At 42.5% G+C, this 20,551-nt stretch overlaps 1 protein-coding gene across 10 annotated transcripts in view; it reads right to left on the bottom strand.

Annotated features, from left to right (window-relative positions):
• The window catches only part of arvcfb (ARVCF delta catenin family member b), a 191,075-nt gene that overhangs the window by 24,788 nt on the left and 145,736 nt on the right, over positions 1–20,551 (bottom strand). For 8 of the 10 annotated variants that reach the window (XM_027275646.1, XM_027275604.1, XM_027275638.1 and 5 more), the window contains 4 exons: positions 16,015–16,132; positions 15,666–15,837; positions 14,222–14,239; positions 12,441–12,512 (listed from right to left, as the gene is read on the bottom strand). In XM_027275646.1, coding sequence (XP_027131447.1) covers positions 12,441–12,512; positions 14,222–14,239; positions 15,666–15,837; positions 16,015–16,132 — 380 coding nt within the window. The remainder of the gene's footprint in view (positions 1–12,440; positions 12,513–14,221; positions 14,240–15,665; positions 15,838–16,014; positions 16,133–20,551) is intronic. The other 2 variants (XM_027275619.1, XM_027275633.1) reach the window with 1 other exon arrangement.

Raw genomic sequence — 20,551 nt, 5'->3', positions numbered from 1 at the left:
CTTTCAAAGTTGTTCTTGCTTATGTTTAAACATAGGTGTCATGTACAGATTGCTTGTCTGTGCACAGTACAAGCTCTCACTCTGCTTTACGCTGTAACCAAAAGCTCCATGTTTGGCACAGGTAAAAGCTGCATATCATGGATCCAGAAGCTTTTAGTTGGCAGTAATGACAAAATGGACTGTGGGGAAAGAAGTAAATTCCATTTTCAAAGATGTATTTGTCACTTTGTTAAGCCAGTCATGTGCAATAAGATCTGAAGTATGGTATGTGTGACAGCACTTGAAAACAGCACTGTAACCAAACATTTTAGAGTCTATTAAAAGTGGAGATATAAATGTATAGCTTAAAGTACTCAACATGTACACAACATAAGCCTGTATCCTGTTGATCTTTTTTTTCACATTTAGCGCCACGTCCCATCAATGTTGTTATCAGTGTAATGTTGTGTTTACATTACGTTATCTTAACTGTTTAGACGGCGTGAGTTGTAGTTATGCATATTATATTCCATTTTCTCTCACATTCTATAAATATACCCCACTAAATCTGACACACCGGACCTTTAAATATGAAATACCATTTGTGTCAGCAAATCTTAATTACAACTGAAATCTTTCCTGGCTGTATTATTTAGCTTTGCTGAAAGCCAGATAATATATTAAAAAATACAAAACAACATGTCTCAAGTCAAGAGAACTTTCTTGTTCAAGGTAATTAAAACTGCTTTATTGAATAAAGAGACACACTGACCCTCATACAACTAGCTCATGCAATCATATAACCGTTGCTTATCACTAGTTGACTATAATTAACATTATACATAATTCAGCATTCAAACTGTAGCTGAGGATGCCAGACTACTCTGCATCCTACATACTGCACACACACATTGCAGATATATGTCTGAACTCTGCTATTATGTTGGCTGCAGATGGAGAACAGATAGAGAGAGAAGCCAGCTTCTGTGTTTCTCAGAACATTTCTTTTCTCTTCGTGCTTCTCTTTTCTCTCTTTCCCCTTTTCTTCCTCGCCTTCTCCCATCGTCTTTCTCTTCCTTTCTCTCCCATCCCTACCACAAATACAGAATGCAGCAGTCGTGCCAGAAATGCTCTACCTATTGATGTAGACAATTCGTAGGGATGAAAGGGTACATGATGGTAGTACTCGGGTTGCCATGGCAACCCCATCTCCATTGCCACTAACAAATCTGTTCATTCGATGTTCATGTGAGGCAGGCAACAGCAAAACAAGGAAAATGAACAACCTGCCTCTAAAGCAGCATATTACATAACGCTGCAACTTGGCTATTTAGGTGCTGCACTTCATTCAGTTGTGTTGAACACGGTGACGGGTAGCTTTAGATGGAGACATCTCACAACCTGTAATACCCATGATTCCGCAGCAACTGGCCAAAATTCTTGCCCGAGGACTGCAATTATTGGCCAAGCTCTGCTTGTGCCCCGCGCAAGTTTGTGTTTAGCATCAACAGCTCCCACAGACACTCAAGTGCTTTAAAAGGAGAGGCATGTGTATCTGCTTTTGAGTGTATTAGTGTGTATGACTCCATGTTGTGTGTGTGTGTGTGTGTGTGAGCATTTGTGAGAGTGGAGTATGTTTCAGCATCACCTTGAGTGCCTGCTGTCTTTGCTCAGGCAAGTCACGTCCTCACCCAGACACAAACGAAAGCAGAAACTCAGGCAACAGCGAGAGCCTGCCAGAGAGAAAGAGATAGAGGGGGAGAAAAAGGTAGATAGAGAAAGAGATAAAAATAAAGAAAGAAAAGGGAGAGGGGGAGCCCACAGAGAAAGGCCGTGGGTGGGCAGTGAGCAAGGTTTCCTATTTCCTGTTTGGCAGTGCAAGTTGCTCACCTGAGCCCGAAAGGCTGAAAAACAAGCTTCAGTTGTCGGGGCAGTGTTGTGCTTTCACCATAAATTACGGTTTACAGTTGATTCACAACATGTTATATCTACCTAAGTCTGACAGGGATTTCACAGGGATATAGTGCATCAACAGAGGAGAGGAGATGAGAGGAGGAGAAGGAAAGGGGAGAACTGGGAGAATAAGAAATAGAGAGATGACAGGGAGAGAGATGAGTAGGAAAGAGAGTACAAAGTAAGCCTGTGAGAGGGAAGGAGAATGAAGAAGAAGTCAGGAGGAAAATATGAGAGACAGAGGGGGAATGGAAAGCAGCTGACCAGACCAGAGAGCAGGGAAAGAAAGGAATAATGCAGTGAGAGAGAAAAGGAAAAAGTTGAAGGAGTAAAGCATGATGGATGGAAAGAGAGATGGAGGAAACAGTGACTGAGTGCATTCGAGCTATGAATGTTGTATGGTAGATGTGAGGGATGTCTGGTAAAAAGTCCACAGAGATCCACAGAACATGTCAGAGCAACAAGAGAGTAATAAGATGAGGGGGGAAAAAACATCTACAATCTACCATAAGAAAAACTGATGCACTGCAGCACAGGCTAAATGATGTACTCTGCAGTTTGGGATAGAGGTTTGGGAGGAGGATGTCCAGCCTTTGGGAATAAGCCAAGATAATCCTGTAGACTGCTGGTGGGGCAGTTAGGTGGGGGTTAAGAGAGATATGGCAGTGACTTAAGATAGAGGCCTTTGACCGAAGCAGATGTGGGGTAAGAGGATGGGCTGACCTGGGTCTGGGCCTGCAGACCGGATGATGAGGCTGTACTAATGACTGTTCTTGAATTTCTGGTTTAAACCTGCTGATATAGTCAATTTTCATGCAAATGAATGAAAACCTAAATCTGGAAGGCCTCTCAAAGAGCAAAAATGGCACAGGTATTTGAGACTCCCACCATGTACGAAGGAGCGCTGCCACAGGTGCTTCTTACCAACAGCTGTCAGACTCTTTATTTTTCAGACTCTATTTATTATCAACCTTGTGTATGCGAGCTGCTGCGACAAGTGAATTTTCAAAGTGTGGGATCATTAAAGTCTGTCTTATCTTTTGTGTCACAGTGGGGCTTCGCTGTGTTTCTTTTTATCTCTGTTTTTGTCTGCGGAGGTCATCTTGGGTTAGCGTTCTTCTGTTGAGCCTAAAAGCTTTCACCTGTGTTCACTTGTCAGTTGTTCCATCTGTGTCCTGTAAATACACCCACTGGTGTCACTTGTTTTGCCTCATTAGACTCAGGACATTGTGGGTAAGTACACACTGATTGGCAATGCACTGACTTTATTATTAGTTCTGTTGGGGTAGAAAGGCATGTACCATTATGATTATTCTTAGTGAATGGAATCTGGTGATCTTGCCTAACTCCCACCATTGCTTGGGTTATTTTACCTGCAAAATAAACAGCTTTATATGACATATTGAGGAATAGGTGGGGAGTTTTGATGTACGATGCAAGCTAATAAACCAAGACCAAATATGAGGAAATGTACATGGTGTCTGGTTTTATTTCACCTTTAGACCAATGAAAACATCCTGAACTCCGCCTGGCTGGTGCAGCGCAGCCCGGGCCACATAGCCCCTAAACAAGTGCACTCCACATCTCCAGTTAGAGCCTGCATCTTCAATGCGTGATGACGGCTGTGATGGGGTTTGACGGTGGAGGGATTTCCTGTGTCTGTGTCGGTGTCAGCACCCATCTCTCATTTAAACGCTCCCTCCAGCCTCGGCAGCCGCCTCTTTGTGAAATGCCAAGCCGAAGTGTGATGGATACTCTGGATTAACTCTCGCCTTGGAGGATGACAGTGTAAACCCCCCCCACCCCCACCCACCCACGCAGCTGATTCTGTGGTCAATTTTCCCAGGTAATATTCTCTCACACCCTGACAAACAACACAGCCTCTAATAGCCATATTATCCCACCCTCATGGTCAGATTTTGACAGAGTGTTTATGAGCGTAAATGACTTTGTGTGTTTGTATGTGCGTGTGGACAGCTGTATGAATTAGGATTTGGATGTGTGTGTGCTTATACGAGTCAAATGAAAGGCAGTGAGGATAAGATGAGTTGCCCCCGCCGGCTTAAATGAACCCATCATCGAATCAAACGCACATTAAAATCCAAAAAACTTGTGATTATAGACCAGTCAAACAGACGAGCTGTGGATGCTGAGGAACTCACCGCTGTTTCATCTCGCCCTCTTCCCACTCACTCCCCTCGCTCTCTTACATAAATAGAAGCTTACATTTTTCTCCTTCATCTGTTTATACTTCCCTTTCTTCTGCTCATCTCTTTCATGGCTGTTGCATAGTCAGAGGAGTTTTGTTAAAGCACTAAGACCTTGGCGTTTCCACTCGTCTGCTTACTTGCTTGCAAGGACTGCACAAATTTTATGCCGCAGAGTTTATTAGCATCAGTTAAATCCTTAAAATATAATCGTCATGCTTGCCTGATATACAATGTAGCTCTCACTGATTTTACGCTCAGAGTAAAACCTCAGCAGAGGGGCAGTTTGATTGGACGCCTGCCAGTGCCGAACTCCTCTCTGCTCCGTCTGACCCTCTCCTTCGATTGCATACAAGGACAGCTCTCCTTTGGGTCCATTTAGGCACTCCTGTTTACAACAGTCTAGACTGTTTACGACCAATATTTCATTTACTGTTAACCAGTAACAGGACAGTGGCAAACTCTGGAGGGGAGTGTATTTTTCCCCTTACTAAGCCTCATTTGTAGCTCCGGCGATGGCAGTCAGCGGGCCATTAATCTGCTTTTAATTAGATTAAAGCATCTCTCGCAGAAACAGGAAGCAGCACCCTTGTGCCTCAAATGGGGCCAAACAAAGGCTCCAATTGGCAAGTAAATCTCACCGTGTTGCCTCCTACCACCCTGGAATCCTCCTTGTCTCATAATTATCACTTTGCCCCTACTGCTCCACTTTTGGGAGATGGGGGAGGTGAGTGACATGGTTGATCATCGGTAGAGCCTGATTTCACTGGCTACTGCGGATGCACAGCACTTTTTAGAATCCCGCAGGGCCTCGTAGGAGGAGGAACACTGATCGGGGGCGCTAAGTTTCGGGGGTAAGGAAAGTTTAAACAACTTTAGAAATAGTTGATCAGTGCTGTCGTGGTGGGTGGAAGTTAAGTTCATGCACAGTCACAGAGGAAGTCCAGGGAATTAGAGGTGTCTCAGTATCCTTAGCCAAACACAGGTGGATAAATACTGCCATGCATCAATGCACACACAAACACACATACTAATCTGCAAGGACTTCACTCCGCTAATGATGTGTAGAGCAGCCACTCTTCACAAGACCTCCTAGGAATAGCATTATTATGCAAACCTCTTTGTATTTCCAACAAAACACAAGGTGGTCCCACTTAAATAAACCTCTCTGCCCCCTCATTTGTTTTTTACTCCTCCTCGCCTTATTATCACTCCTTTTCATCACTGCCTGTTTGAAACAGCTCATGAGAGGATGGCGGGGAGTTGAAGGGAGAGGGGGTGCGGTGGGGGTGTGTGCAGTAGCTAAAATGTCAGCTGCGAGCCGCTGCCTATTCACATAATTAGTCCTTTTTTTCTGCGTTGTGCTTAGTTTTATTATCAACAACAAAGGCGGTAAAGTGATTGGCATGTGAGGACTGTCAGGCCAGCCGCGGCCTGTTGAACAGGCTCAGTGGCACGCCGAACAGTTGGTGTGGCAGAGCGGGATTCAGTTTTAAATCTCAGGTGAGATGATGGCGGTAGGTGGAAGGAAACATTTAGCATCTGGAGCGACACATGGTTGGCACACAGTGAAAGTACTAATATACTTTACAGACAAATATTTGCATATATACCTACACTGTTGCCATGCCATGTTCCCAAATGCACAACAAAAACTTCAAATACTAATTGAAAAACTACTTCAAATGACATCTAGCTAAAGGGACTCATTACCATTTGACTGTTGAAGTGTCTTGCACACAGATGAGATCTAGATGTAATGTAAAAAACTTGTGACTTGTTTTTCCCACCATTGATGGATGATTGACTCATAAAGAAACACATGGAGGGACTCACTCAATGCCGCCCTCTTAACCGCATAGATCACTGTGCTCTTTCAAGAAAGAAGAGGTCTAAGTTCTGGAAGCAAGCAAGCAGCGACTTTCATAGGCTCCTTACTAGCATGGTTTACAGTTGGACATAGTTTAGATTCATTGTGATCAACCTGAAACATTGAATGAATTGACATAATTTTGACATACGACTCAGCTAGTTCATTTTAAACTGTCTCAACTACTTCTTGGCTGTATTTCCACTTTTTTCACATCTGTGCCTTGACTCAAAGGCATCAATTATCCATTGCTGCCACTTGGAACAGCCCTGTGCAGAGTTGTTCAGTGCAGGAAACTGTAATTACATAGAAACAATTTAGGCTGGAAATTCCAGGGAACATGATGTTTTGGTTGTATGCTTTTGTTTCTATTTATTTATCCTGTATTTAACTAGGAAGTCTCCTGAGATGCAATATCTATGTTTGTTTGTTTGTTTGTATCCCGTTCAGTTTTCTGTCTCCACTTGAAGGTTAAGGCAGAAATGGAACACAAATATAAAACAAATTAGTCACTCCTCACACTTGTGATACACTGGCCTTCTTTTCTTAGAGAATAGACTTCCCTCTGGACATGATGGCATCCAGTGTAAGAAAGAAACACAGAGGTAAGGCAACACGCTGTATATTTGGCAGGTGTAATGCCAAGGGAAATGTAATGACTGAGGCTACAGAGGGGACCGGCAGTGATATAAGGTGCCAGACAGTCTGAACCCAACCCTGTGTGGAGTGGACGCTATGTGTCAAGATAGCGGCTAAGCTGAGTGAGAAAGCATGTGTGAAAGTCCATGAGCATGTGTCAGTACAGCTGTTGTGTTTAAATGCATGCATTTTTTTCGTTTGCACACGCTTTGCATATGTGATAGTCCACCTCTGTATGTCCTGGTACAGACGTTCATGAGGTAGCTGTCGTCATTTGAGGTCTCACTTCGCTGTGAAATGTGACGGCAGGAAGTGAGGAAGGGGAGGGGAAGGAGGCACGCAACTGGAGGAACTGAGTGGTGTGTTTCATCCGAGCAAAAGGATAAGTAGTTCCCCGAAGTGCTAAACAGGCTGCAACCTAGCAAGAACTCAGTGAGGCCAGGAGTCAGCGTTCACTGTCTGCGTGTTAAATTCCACAGCCATGAAAACGAAGACCGCTGCTCGGAATTCATGATGGAGAGTAAATTATTCATGACATACTGCTTTAACTTCTGGAGTAAAGTAGACACAGAACAGGCCGGGTCTGTCCCTCCCATTGGAATTGTGCTACTATAAAGCAGCAGTTAATGACACAAAGATGCTTTATCTTGAAAAATGGATCTTCTTGAATGCATTTGTTCAATCCGGCAGTGTGTTCATCATGCCTTTGGGCACAATTGTTTTTCTTGCCGCAGCTTATGAGCCAGAGAAATATTGCGGGAAGGATTAAAAGAATCTGATTCATGCCACAGAGCCATCAAGTGAAATATTTCACCACCATATGCAACGGCAACAGCAGAGACAAACAATGAAAGTGGAGCTCTGTTTTCCTTAATTCAATTGTGCCTGTGACTTTTCAGACTTCAAGAGCTGAGATGCATCAGAGACGGAGATAACTCCGATAGAAAAACAGTCAGTGTTCATTATACTACAAATGGATATCTCCAGTGGGATGATATCAAAGGGGGGTTATATAGTACAATACATAACAGCTCGCGCTAGAGTTGTTTGTCAACTCTAAGGCCTCTCCACAAATTAAATGCTCAGCTTGCAAGACAAAGCAGTGAGACGCGTTACACAGTTGTCGTCTTGGTAAACGCTGCCGTTTTCTCAATTGCTCAGCGCGTGTTTCTGAGGCGAGTGAAGCACGATAAATCTCCCAGGGATGGAGAGAGAGAGCACTGAAGTGGCAGAGAGCGAGAAAAGCGAGAATTAGTAAGCGGGGTAGAAAGAGAAAGAATGAGAGAAAGAGGGCGAGTTCATGGAAAGCACAGGCACTTTTCAAACGCAGGGCCTTTATTGCTTAGTCAGATTTATTGTCAGATATGACTAATTAACAATACATGACGAAGTTGTGATCAATCAGCCTCACTGGAAACTATGAGCAGTTCGACAGAAAGATTCATCATGCTGGGAATCAGCTCTGCCAGAGGAAACAGCGTTCAGTTTCCAATTATTTTCTCATATAAAAATACATTAGTGCAGAGCGTGCTGTCAAGGGTAAAAGGTAAAGGCAATCAGGGGTCCACTGAATTGTTTTAAGTTGGCGATATCTGCATACTTTTAATTGACATCACTACAATGCAGCATCAAGGGTTGATATATGAACTTAATGTGGTCAGAAAGAAGTTTTCCACCCACAACTTTGATTTCAGTTTTGGCTAAGCGTGTGGGCTTTATGGCAAAGTTCCTTTTGTACAGATATTTATGCTTACAGTTCTAAAATATCTACTATTGTATGGCACAAAATCTGGTACCTGATCTCTCCTGATGACTTAGCACCACAAAGAGGCTGAAATTTGTGGTTTCACGTTTCGAGTCTGTCAACTCCTCAATGTTTTCATGAAATACTGTACAAACATTCCTGTTCCTCACAGGATAAATTGTAACAGGTTTGGTGATCCCCTGACTTTTCATTTAGTGCCTTGATCAGGTCTAATTATTATTTGGGTTTATGGCTAAATATGTTAATGACATTTCTATCAATCTAAGCTATAGTTTAGTGCTAATTAGCAAATGTAAGCATGCTAATACACTAAGCTGGTAAACATGGTTACAGCATACTTAATAAACATCCGAATCCAAATCCAAATATAGCTTTTGCAGAAACCGCTACCATGTGATGTAACTTTTGTCACCTGCCCAAGTCTCCAAAGGTCCGTGCACGGCCTGTCACAGCTCAGACTGATCTACTGTAGACTTTGCACATGTAGAGAAGAATACTGGACGGCTTGTTTCGTGTACTATTTGTACGCACTACATTCCCCTTCCTATTCTTGTATGTATACTTAGCCGAACACAACAAACAATGAGTTGTAGTGTAGTTGGAGACACATACAGACAAATAAAAACCACCTTGACCTACTTGATACACTTTACAAGCTGATGTTGTACAGTAAATAATTCCTATCTTCGTTTTGGTGGCCAGGGTCTGAGCACTTAGTCGTTGACCTTGGATGCTGGAGTTCATTGAAAACACACTCACACTCTCAGAGAGGATGTGAGGCTTTTTTCACCCCCTGTCATCAGTGCATCGTGACACCGCTCTGACAGTACGGTGAAGAGAGACAAGCACAGGAGAGAGCAGATGAAAAGGGGGAGGGGAGGAAGAGACGAAGGCTGCATAAAAAGTAAAGGCTGATTAATTTGAGGCACCGTGTTTCTCTCAGGACAGCCAACAACTGTTTCTGAATTCTCTCAATCTCCTCCTCTGGTTGAGGGAAACCTCAGCAGAAGGAAAATCATTTTTCGTTTTAACCGAAGCTTATAAAAAAAAAAAAAAAACTCCACTCACAGAGAAAAGGAGGCAAGATCTGTACGCACTCAGTCATCACAAATCACACCTTCTCTCCTCTCTCCCCCTTCTTGCTCCCCTCACCTGACCTTTCTCCAATCTAAAGGTTTACGCTTGGTTTCAATTAGCTGCTGGGAAAACGTTTCATCATCTCGGGGACTGCCACACTCACCAGCCCTTTAATGAAATACGTCTCTTCACACTTCTTAATTACTTTTGTTACAGCCACCCCTCTCTCTTTCTCTGCGTCTGTTCTGGGTGGCATGAATAATGCACCATCAGTAACTCTGGACTTCTCTACTGATGTATGTTCCTACAACAGGTCCTCTGCACAGACCAAATAACTCACTTAATCAATTAGGGTGAACAAAGTGGCCACATAATCAACTAGACACACGAATTACAGCTGAGAAACTGACGAGACAAGTTTATTAGGGAGAAAAACACATTGATTTTTGAGATATAGTCAACAGTTTTTAATAAGCGCAGAAAAGCAGGCATTGATGTTTGGCTAATATTGAAGAGGTCATATAGATATCATTTTTTACTGTCTGCATCTGCGGTGTCAGAATGTCAAATCCACTATGAACACCAAATATTTCTTCAGTTCAGTTTAGTTGTCTCTTTCTTTCTTTTCTTTTGCATGCACACACACATCCACACAAAACCAACAAAAGATTAATCATTGCCCACTTCCAAGTCCAGCCCGGTCCTCTGGCAATGACCCCTCTCTGTCTGACATCAGATCAGGACTGGGATACACATGTAATCTCCCATATCTCCTATAGCCATCGCCACGGAATGAAAATGGCTCTCCCTATCTCTCTCTGCAAACTCTCCACAGATGACCACGGGATGTGTTGGTGGCGGATGGCGGAGTATGTGTCTGAACCCACACAAACACACATTTTCATAGACAAACAAACAAGGCACCCAGATGACTGTTATGGTCTCGCAGTCACTGGCACTTTCACCTCTGATGTTTTCCCAAAGACTGAAAAGTGATAAATGTGCTTTAAAAGTCGATGTGGGTTTGGCTCTAGATTAAGCTTATTATCCACGCACCTCGCTGTTGTTATTCGCCTGTGTGTTGAGCTAATAAATGTCAAACATGATTTGTCCGTCTGTGAGCAGGAAAATGTCGAGTGCTGAAGCCACACACGCACACATTTCGACTGTGCATGACATTAAGGCCTATGAGGATAATTGCTTTCTCAGGATTCAAAACTCCGAAGGGTGTTGTTAGCACATTGTGTAACGTAATCGCACCACAATTCTAACTGCTATAGATCCACAGTTTCAGCAAGCCAGCTTGGCTTTTACCCATAAAAACCCAGTCAGTGGAAAATATTAATTATCATCCTTGGAGCTCATCTGCTTCCCTTTACTTTAGGAGTGATAGAAACAACAGGCAAAATCGGCTTAACTTGAAAAGCATGGCAATTAATTGTGATCTAGGTTAATGAGAGCTCACTTTGCCGTGTTAATGTGGCTAATTAACAGTCAAACAGGAAGTGGTATTGACTTTGAGTGCCTGCCACTAGACATTGATGAAGGTGCTGATGTGTAAATACCACATAAGTGTGTGTAACAAGTGCAGGCAAATCCCACAGACACCACTAGACAGATGGACAGCCGCAGACACACACACACCTTTCCACAGAGGAAGACATTATACAGACTCACACGCAAATACACATTCTATTACCGTCCGGATGCGCTGATGTGTGCAGTGCATGCTAATTTGCTTTTATGACTGTTACAACTGCCTGTCAGTGCCAAAAAGCAAAAAGCAAAGCGAGAATGAGGGCACATACACACAGTTAGTCACACATGAGTGTTACAAACAGCTGTGGAGTCTAAAGACAAAGCTCAACTCTTCAAAACTCACTACGTGGTAAGTTTGCAAAGTTACCTATGCCAGTGAGGTACACAAACCCCAAGATTTCACATCACCCACTCCTATGCTCAGTAGTCACAAATTAAATATATAGCACCGTACAATGCAACAGACAAAAAAATGGATGCCCATTAGCCACAAACTTGGTAGAGCTCAATATACAACAACAGGGTGCTTTCTTATTGTCTATTGTGTCACAGTGCATTACTGCCATATTTTACAAAAAGACGGCTCATAGTGTTGATGCTTTCACAAACTACCAACAACTGACTGTCACAGTACAAAAAGAGATAAATTACCACACTGCCTCTTTCGCTAAGGCCTCGCAAGCTTTTGGTGACCAACCAGTCTGTAGTCCCCCAGACTCAAGACGTTTGTTTCTATTGTCTCGGAATGGTAGTTGCTATTTGCACTTGGACTTGGCCATTGGTCTTGTCAGGTATTCTAGATGGTCTGGACCTGGAGTCTAGCAATATTATTTTATTTTGTTTTCTTAAAAAGAATTCCAGGAGAAGCTGAGAACCATCATTTATTTTCAGAATATAATTTTATTTCAGCTGTACTGACATTAGACAGTGGGGAGATGGGGCTGTCTGTGAGTTTAAAATAACTTGGTAAGTCCGTGTAATGAATTGAAATGCACAGTTTGCAATTTTTAAGCACACAGTATCACCTCATTTGATCCGACAGTGATGTTACACTGCACTGCTTTATGGTCATTATAAATAATACTGCAAAATGATCATCTTAAAATAGAAGATATACTGTCGCTATGACATCGCAAACGTTATAAATAAGTAGTCCTGGTCTTGTCTTGGACTCTTCTCTTGCCTACAGCACAATGACCAAAACACCTGATCTGCCTCTAATCAAAAGAATCACACTCATGTCTTCACCAGCAATGCTGTCAGAGATCTCACCCATTCCCTCTCTGTCTTCTCCTGCAGGGTGACATCTAAATGAGGCAAGTTATTTCGAGACTAGCTTTCTTATGGGATATTCTTTCTCCGGAGTGAAAGTGTTAACAGAGGCATCTCTTGCTTGAAAGATGAGGCCTACCTTTCGATGGCTCTGCGCGCTTGGGCAGATCCAACGTGTCGTAGTTTTTGTCATTCTCACCGTTTTTTCTGCCTGGATAGATGAGACAAGAGGGGACAGTGTCAGTGTCAAATCCTGAAAAGGCTGCATTATAGAAGACAACATTTTTGACACCAGGGTTAGACCGATATGTGTTCGGAAGGCTGCAAATAGCTCATATTCAGTCTGTTTAATCTGAACCATTTTCATGTTTTCATCATAAGTGCTTTGTTTTTAACGTAAAAGACCTTTTCAGTTTGAACTGACATGTCGGTCTAATCCAGGTTTACAGACCCACCCGTAGAAAAGCATGAATGTTTGCATGTACATACAGAACAGAGAGCTAGAAGCGTGATATGCTCAAAAACACACATGAATTCCACATCGACTGCTGCTGGCTATAACACTAGTGTCACATAGACAAACTGTATCATGAACTGTGTGCAAGACCCCACACACACACAAACATATGTATATTTTTCCATACACACACCTTCCCACTGTACCACAGTACTTTCTAAGTGGACAGACCCCTTAAATAATGCAGTGACGGAGGGGAAATGGGGGGAGGTGGGTGGCAACTCAGCAGAAGACATCTCACATGCACATAGACATGCCCATGGGACAGCACAGAGATACAGAGACAGCTGATTCCTTCACTAGACAGAAGTAAAAGTTCCTGTTACAGTGGTCCCTACATTTAGGTTTCCTAAGTCAAGGTTGGAGATACTGAGTTTTAATGTGAAGTAATAGATCAGCTTGCTTGTACTGTCTTCCTCCAATACAGACATCAAACAGTTAGTGCTGCATGACTTTTTCAAAGGCAACAATGTTGGAAAGCTAGTAGGTATATTTTAAAATTTTGGACAGAGCCAGTCAAGCTGTTTCACCACAATTTTTGTAGAAGCTAAGCTTATTGATTTCTACCTAGCTTCATTAATGCACAAACATGAACGTGGTATCAATCTTAGTCATCATCAATCAATAGAGCATTTCCCTAAATATCAAACTGTTCTTTCAGCAATGTTCCAAAGAGAAAAGAAATATTTCTTGGGTATAAGAATGACATCCTCCACATTTCAAAGATAACTAATTGTGGCACAAAATCTTGGATATTGGCAGCTTGAGTACAAATCTGTTTCAGTATTAATAATCCATGTATTTCACACACAAATAATTAAGTACACACACTTACAGGGTCTGCAGCAGAGCTTGACATTTCTGCTTAAATACAACACAAAGGCATCAGAGGTGGAGGACTCAAAGTTGGACACAGAAGTATATCACAACTTTGGGGATTAGTTTTGGGCTGTATCTTAGATCCAGACAAAAAAATGGGGATAGATTTCAGGTTTAATTTTATTATTTATATTCAAATTCATAATATGCCTTTTGCTCTCTTCATTAGTCAAGCTCTACTTTGTGTCCTGACAGACGCCAATGGACTTACCTCTTTCACCAAAAGCCTTTACCTTTTACTTATCTTAAAGGACAAAGGAACAATTCTAATTCTAACAACACGTGAAGACTGGGAGGGGTGAAGCCTACAATACTCAATGGTAGTTATGTGTGGTGAAGGAATGCATGTGGAATGAGTGGAACACCCCAATTTTCTGACTATCTTGGAACTTTCTCAAGTTTTTGGAGGACATCCAAAACTACTTCTAACTAGTATATTCTATAGCCAGGGGGAAGGAAAATGACGAGGAGGAGAGGTGGAAAGTTGAGCTTAAGTAAGAAGAGTTGAAGGGGGGGACACTCACCTTGATTAAACCATTCCTCTATAGTTAGCCAAGGAAGCAGCAGCAATGCCAAAAAAACACAAAGCAGGGAGAAGAGAGAAGAGGCATGGTGAAAAAGACGTGTGTGCGCGTGTTAAAGAGCTGTGCAATAGATGTGAACAGTTTCTCACAAAAAGAAGTCATTTTACTGGACAGGGAAGGTGAAAGAGTGGAAGAGAAAAATATATATCTATATCTAATATATATATAATATATATCTATATATACAAAGTAAGAGGAAAGAGGAGTTTTGAGATTGAAAAGAAGCTAGATGGGAAGCTATCCACAAGAGTTGGCATCAGTGGGATGGCTTTTAAGTAAGAGAGGCAAAAATAAACAGTCCAATAGCCAGAAAGGTGTGAAACTTAATAAAAGGAAAAGATATGGTAGCAGCTAGCGAGCAAGATAGAAAGAAAAAGGCTGAGAAAAACGAAATCAGCTTCCACTGTCAGATAGGAGGGCAGGATAGAGAGTCACAGTGAAACATATACATAAAAACAGCACAAACTGCCAGTGTCTGTAGAAGTGCTTTATTTAAAACACTGTGTGGGAAGAACAGCGATGTGCTTGAAGAGATGGAAATAACAGCCAAGAATCAGGCTGTTTATTAACTAAAACAAAACTTGGGCTGCTAAGCGCACGTTTATCATTATGGTATATTTATTTCTGAATGTGACGTTAAACTGAAGAAGAGGCCAAACTCACCCTGCTTAAGGTAACAAATTACCAAGCATATTGCCGACGGTGTTTAACTTAACTACCCTCCTCCACGCTCCTTTATAGCTGCATTTAATGTTTCTGTACCTGAGCCTCGTTTTGTCAAAGAACACCTTGAGGGTCTGTGGCAGCTTAAACACATCTCATTATTTAATGTGTGTGTGTGTGTGTGCGCGCATGCTTGTGCGTATATTCACGTGGTCAATTAGTGTCTTTATAAATCTGTATACGTGTAAGCTACTGTGTTGTGCTAACCCCTGAACCAAAAGGATTCTCCAATGAGTCGTTAGAAGTCAAGGGTCACTGGCTGGTAGTCACACCTCATTGGCTGACTGATTAATGGCAGCCATTATTGTAGTGCAGCAGGGAGATAACGGTGTCGTTTAGCTAACAGCCTGTGAGAATGCTGATTAAGATGCTAACAACACGTGCGTGCGTGGCACATCTGTTAAGGAGAGTCAATAACAAGAAAAGACGCCTGAGATGGCAGACGGTGCCTCCATAGACGTTACAGAAGTGGCTGAACACAGATGACTCATCACAGTGTTGCAGTAAAGGTAAGAGGAAGGCTTGATTTATTGTTTATCCTATATACAAACCAAAAGCCACGTAGGACAGGGCTAAAGTTGAGTTGTTAAATACAACTGATGAAAATATACACATATGTTTGTCTATGTAATATAATAACAACCTCTGTCCTCCCTCTCACCTTTAGCCTTCTTGCCTCCAAAGCAGCCTGCGTCATCCTTTTTCTTCCTCTGTGGTCCTCCTGACCCAGGGGCCTGTAGTGCTGACGGGTCCTGGAACTTTTCAGCCCCCGGCACCTCTTTGTGGACGTGGTAGGACAGGTTTCTCATAATACAAACACAGTTCTCCACAGACTAGGATGCAAGAGAGACAGAGCAGGTATCATCCACAAGTACAAGTACTGTTTGGTCTGTCAACATCACCTCAGTAACTACTACACAAAAACCAGAGGCAAAAGGGACATATATTATACATGAGTACTACTTGCATGATCAAATGTGTTTTAGTGGCTGAGTGAAATGTTGTCCTACCTTGTTGTCCATGTCTTTCTTCCCTACAGCTGATTGGAGAGCGTGCAGCAAGGCGTCCACTAATCCCTCACATTCCCTCAGTCTGCGCCGAGCCTCTGCCCCGTCTGAGCTCACGTTTCTTTTGGAAAGGGTCAAACACATAATCGCTTAGTTAGTCAGTCAGTTAGCAGGGTAAGAGAGCAGCAACCAGATATACAGTACTACAGTGTTGACAGGACATACAAATGCTCTAAACTTGGAAAGCCTGCCAAAACAGGATCCACAATCAAGTGTATGTGTGTATCAACAATCTGAGTTTACTGGTTCCAATAGGAGGAAGTTTACAGACTGGATGACAATGACTGGTGGATGTATACTAAAACACCATATCAGTAAACAAATTCCAGTCTAACCCAACCATGTGATCTTATTGGATTCGCATGTGACCCATGGCCTTCATCCCCCATGTCTGCCTCAAAAGTACAATGTAATAAAGCCTGATGGCTTCAGGAATAATCTTTAAAAAATGATTAACTTAAAATTAGCTTTTTCTACAAAGAAAAATCCCATGCATGTTACGTCAGCCAGTGCCCTGAGCAAAGCGCCCATAAGCACAGCAGCAGAGCCGGTGCAGTCTTCGTGTGGCTGTCTGACTGACTGTGAAAGGCGAGGCTTTAAAGAGGGTTAAGGGATAGCTGGGCTCCTCGCTCCTCACCAGGGACTTCATTTATGAGGGCTTCCAACCCACATAATCCCATTAGCCGACCCCCAGTTAGTCCTGTGGAAGAGTGGCAGCCGTGTTGAGGTAAGCAGCGCAGTGCTTTATTGTGCTGTGTGGACTGAAACACTGCTACACATGGGTATGTTCTGGTTTTACCAAAAAAGACACAACTGCAATTTTATATTGTGTTGTACTTGATTATATTATAATAATCCTTCTGTTCTCACTTATTAATAATGCACAAATCAAAATAGATGAACTCTTCCACCTACTGACCTACACAATGAGTAGAACTCCATGCACACCTGGTCATATTCCTGGCCAGTATACGAGAATCTCTGCCGTTTGTCTGTGGAGTGGGGACCCACAGAACCATCCTGCAGTTTCTGCTAATTAAAACTAATCTTTGGTAGAGACCAGACACACAGCACCGGCCATCTGGACCTGCTCATAAACCAAACCCATCCTTCTTCAGCTGTCAGAAAATGGTCACCACCTCCCCTGTAAACGGATCTAGAGGAGCGCACGCCTTGGATTTATTTGACAGGAGTGTGTCTCAGGGCAGACAGACATAAGACTTTTATTGTCAGCTGTTTCATTTCCAGGAGTCTTTCAGGGAACAGTTGTCTTGGTGGAAGGTTTATGGTCGGTGCATCTGTCAGTGGAGACAGTGCTGGAGGGTGCTGTTGTCACTGGACAGGTTCTCTGGTATTTATTTAAGGTCTATAGGTACTGCTGATGATTGATCTATCTGCAGTTCACCATCTGTTGTTGTGTTCTTACACTTCACACCTCAATATATGATAAGGTGTGAGACCCAGAATGCTTTTTGAAATAAGCAGTCCACTTTGAATCAATCAATCCGGTTGTATCTCATGTCATCTCCAGCTGTATTTTCAAGTCTCAAGCTGTTAATCGGCCTGTAAGCAATGACTGGCACACGGCCTTGGCCTGGATATCTTCCAAATAACAGATATCCACATAATGGATATCCACTGGCTTCACAGGAAGCCCCGAAACATCGGCTGTTGTCCCCAGAGGCTAGACTGTCGTTGGACAATAGCAGATGAGCTCCAAGATTGTATATCTCAGTAACTTAAAAGAAGAAGTATGCAGTTTTAGGTTATGCTGATGTGCAGATCAGCATAAAATAAATCTGCAAACTGGTTAAATCTACGACAAAATACCAAAAATACAGTGATAAGGCTGTTTTAAAGGACCAAGGACTTTCTCTTTTTGTGACAGTGCAGAAATGGAAAAAATAAAGAAATAAAGCACAATGTGTTGGATATGTACTATCAATCCAGAGATGGTTATCTATGTGTGCTGTTTCATTGGCATTGTTTCTAATGGCAGAGGGAAAAGAGGACAAAACAAAGGATCAAGTCTCCCATTTTGAAGTATTTAGGACATCAAATTTTATACCATTTTAGTTGCATTTCACAAATCAGGAAATTCTGCCTTTTTCCTGGTCTCATTATGTCTGGACCGGTGACGGCTGTGAGGAGTGTTTTATTATTAGAGGCTAGAAGAATAAGTAGGTCTGTCTGTGTCTGTCACTGTGATCTGGATGTGTCTTTAGTGTGTCCGCTTTATCAGATGAAGTGAGGGTGTGAAGGTCACTCTAAGTCATGTGGCCATCAGAGGACAATAGAGCAGCTGGGACAAATAGACTGGAGCAGGACTGATGGAGACTGATGGAGATGGATGGATGCATGGCTGACCTCTGCCATTGGCCAGCAAGGTCAATGGCAATGCAGCAGGACCATATGTGTACCCTGGGGTTGGGTACGCTTTAGGTTTTATCAATTCTGATTTGATTTGATCTTACTCAGCTTATGGATTCTGCCACATGTTTAATGCTTGTTAAGAATCTTCTTATATGATCTGAGTAAGAAAATATATTAAAATATAAAAGCCACATTCACCTTTAATGCAGATTTTGGCTTGGAGGAGAAGCACAGAGATGAATGATGAAATCAATGTTTCAAATGTTTCAGGGTCCTGGTTTTGTTCATGTTTTTCTGGGTCACTTGAATAGAACAGAGGCTTCATTGCTTTTATTAGTAACACCTATACCTTTCCCTGTATGACAAGACAACAACATTTCTGCTGCTTGTTGTTCATCTTGGTCTTTAACTGTTTGGGAGGTCAGGTGCTTTTTGCCCTACACAATCAGGAATGATGTTTTTCTCTGTCCCAGATCATAATAGTGAGTCATTAGGATTCATTGCCAATAAACTCTTATTGCCATGCAGTGGAGTGTTTGCTGTTGTTCACTTGTTTTTACTTGAACTGGATGTCCTGACATTATGTGATTCTGGGCCATTATGGCCATTACTGGGAACATGTCCATGAATCTCTAGTCTGACACATTATAAACTTTACGTGTGTTAGCACTGACAGAAGCCCTGTAGCTGATTGGAGATTATTGAAAAGCACTTTTATTCCCATTCTTGTACTGGGACCACCTCTTTATACACAGCACTGGTGTACATCCCCTAAAACACCTCACACACACACACACACACACACACACACACACACACACACACACACACACACACACACTGTTCCCCTTCACTGAGCCCACACTGCAAACACTGTAAATAAGCTGGCCCTATCAACAGAGAGGAGGCCATTACAATAAAACTATCTTCTGCTTTACTGAGGTGTAAGCTGCGCCTCTGATGCTGTGAGTAAACAGATTCTCCTTGGCATCAGCACTTCTTCCCAGCACACAAAACCTGCATCTAGGCAACCGTGGGCTTGGTCACAGTTACCATGGAGACCCATTCCCGTCAGCAGTGCCTGCATCGAGGGTCGGGGGAGTGAGAGAGACGCTGTGATCTGCGATGGCTATAAGATACGTGGCATCAGGGGTGATGAGGTTTGGAGTGTTTGAGGAGACGGTGAACAACATACGGTGCACATGCACACAAAAAAAGACAGATATAGATCACAGATAATCAAAGAAATCATGGGAAAGGCAATGAGAATCAGTAAGAGGCATTGAGGGCAGGGTTCCCACTGTGGCACTTAAAATTCAATGACTCCTCGATGACTTTCCCCAGCTATATCGGAGCACTTTCATTTATTCCCTCTAGGTTTGTCAATACTGCTCTTCAACTCAGTAGAAAATGTAAAAAAAACAAAAAAAACAAGCAAGTTTCCATCCTGTCTACCGACCGAGAAAACTAACTGGAAAGCATCTAATACCAAACAATAATGTGTGAAATACATTCTGGTACTTTATGTCTGGATTTGGATGTTATATTGTTTTGGATGTAAACCAGCCCGGCACAGCGTCTGCTCCAGGAGACGTTCTGCTCTGCATTACAGTCTAGACGGGCTTGGCCGGCTCTGGACAAGACAGCACAGACGGGCGTGAGGCGCGATAACCCACATACACATTTTGTCTTTCACCATTCACTACAGTCTGTCATTCTGAGTTGAAGCCAAAATGACAGATTCAGCAGGGAAGGTAGAAAAGAGGAGACAGTGATGCTGGTGAGAGGAAACTACTCAGAAGTTAATAATAAAAATTCAAGCTCGGTGCACACAAATTGTCATCCCGAGTTGACGACAGCGTTTAAAAAACCCAAGCAGAGAGGATGTTTGACTGAGGTTTTGCAGTTTTTGAGGTGCGCTTGATATTGCCTGACACTTCAATTGAATTCTATTTGAATATCTGATATTCAGCTGATGCACTTTTCTACAAAACCTGCAGAGCGTATAGTTTCGAAAACAGGGACGCTTTCAAGTAACTCTGAGCTGCACCTTACTAATAATTTTCATCAATTATCATTATTATTTAATTTTAGAAAACATTAAAAA

This window comes from Larimichthys crocea, chromosome III (assembly GCF_000972845.2).
Source record: "Larimichthys crocea isolate SSNF chromosome III, L_crocea_2.0, whole genome shotgun sequence".
In the NCBI taxonomy this organism is placed as follows: domain Eukaryota; kingdom Metazoa; phylum Chordata; class Actinopteri; family Sciaenidae; genus Larimichthys; species Larimichthys crocea.
The sequence above is the reverse complement of the archived record's forward strand: the minus strand, read 5'-3'. Positions and strand labels throughout refer to the sequence as shown.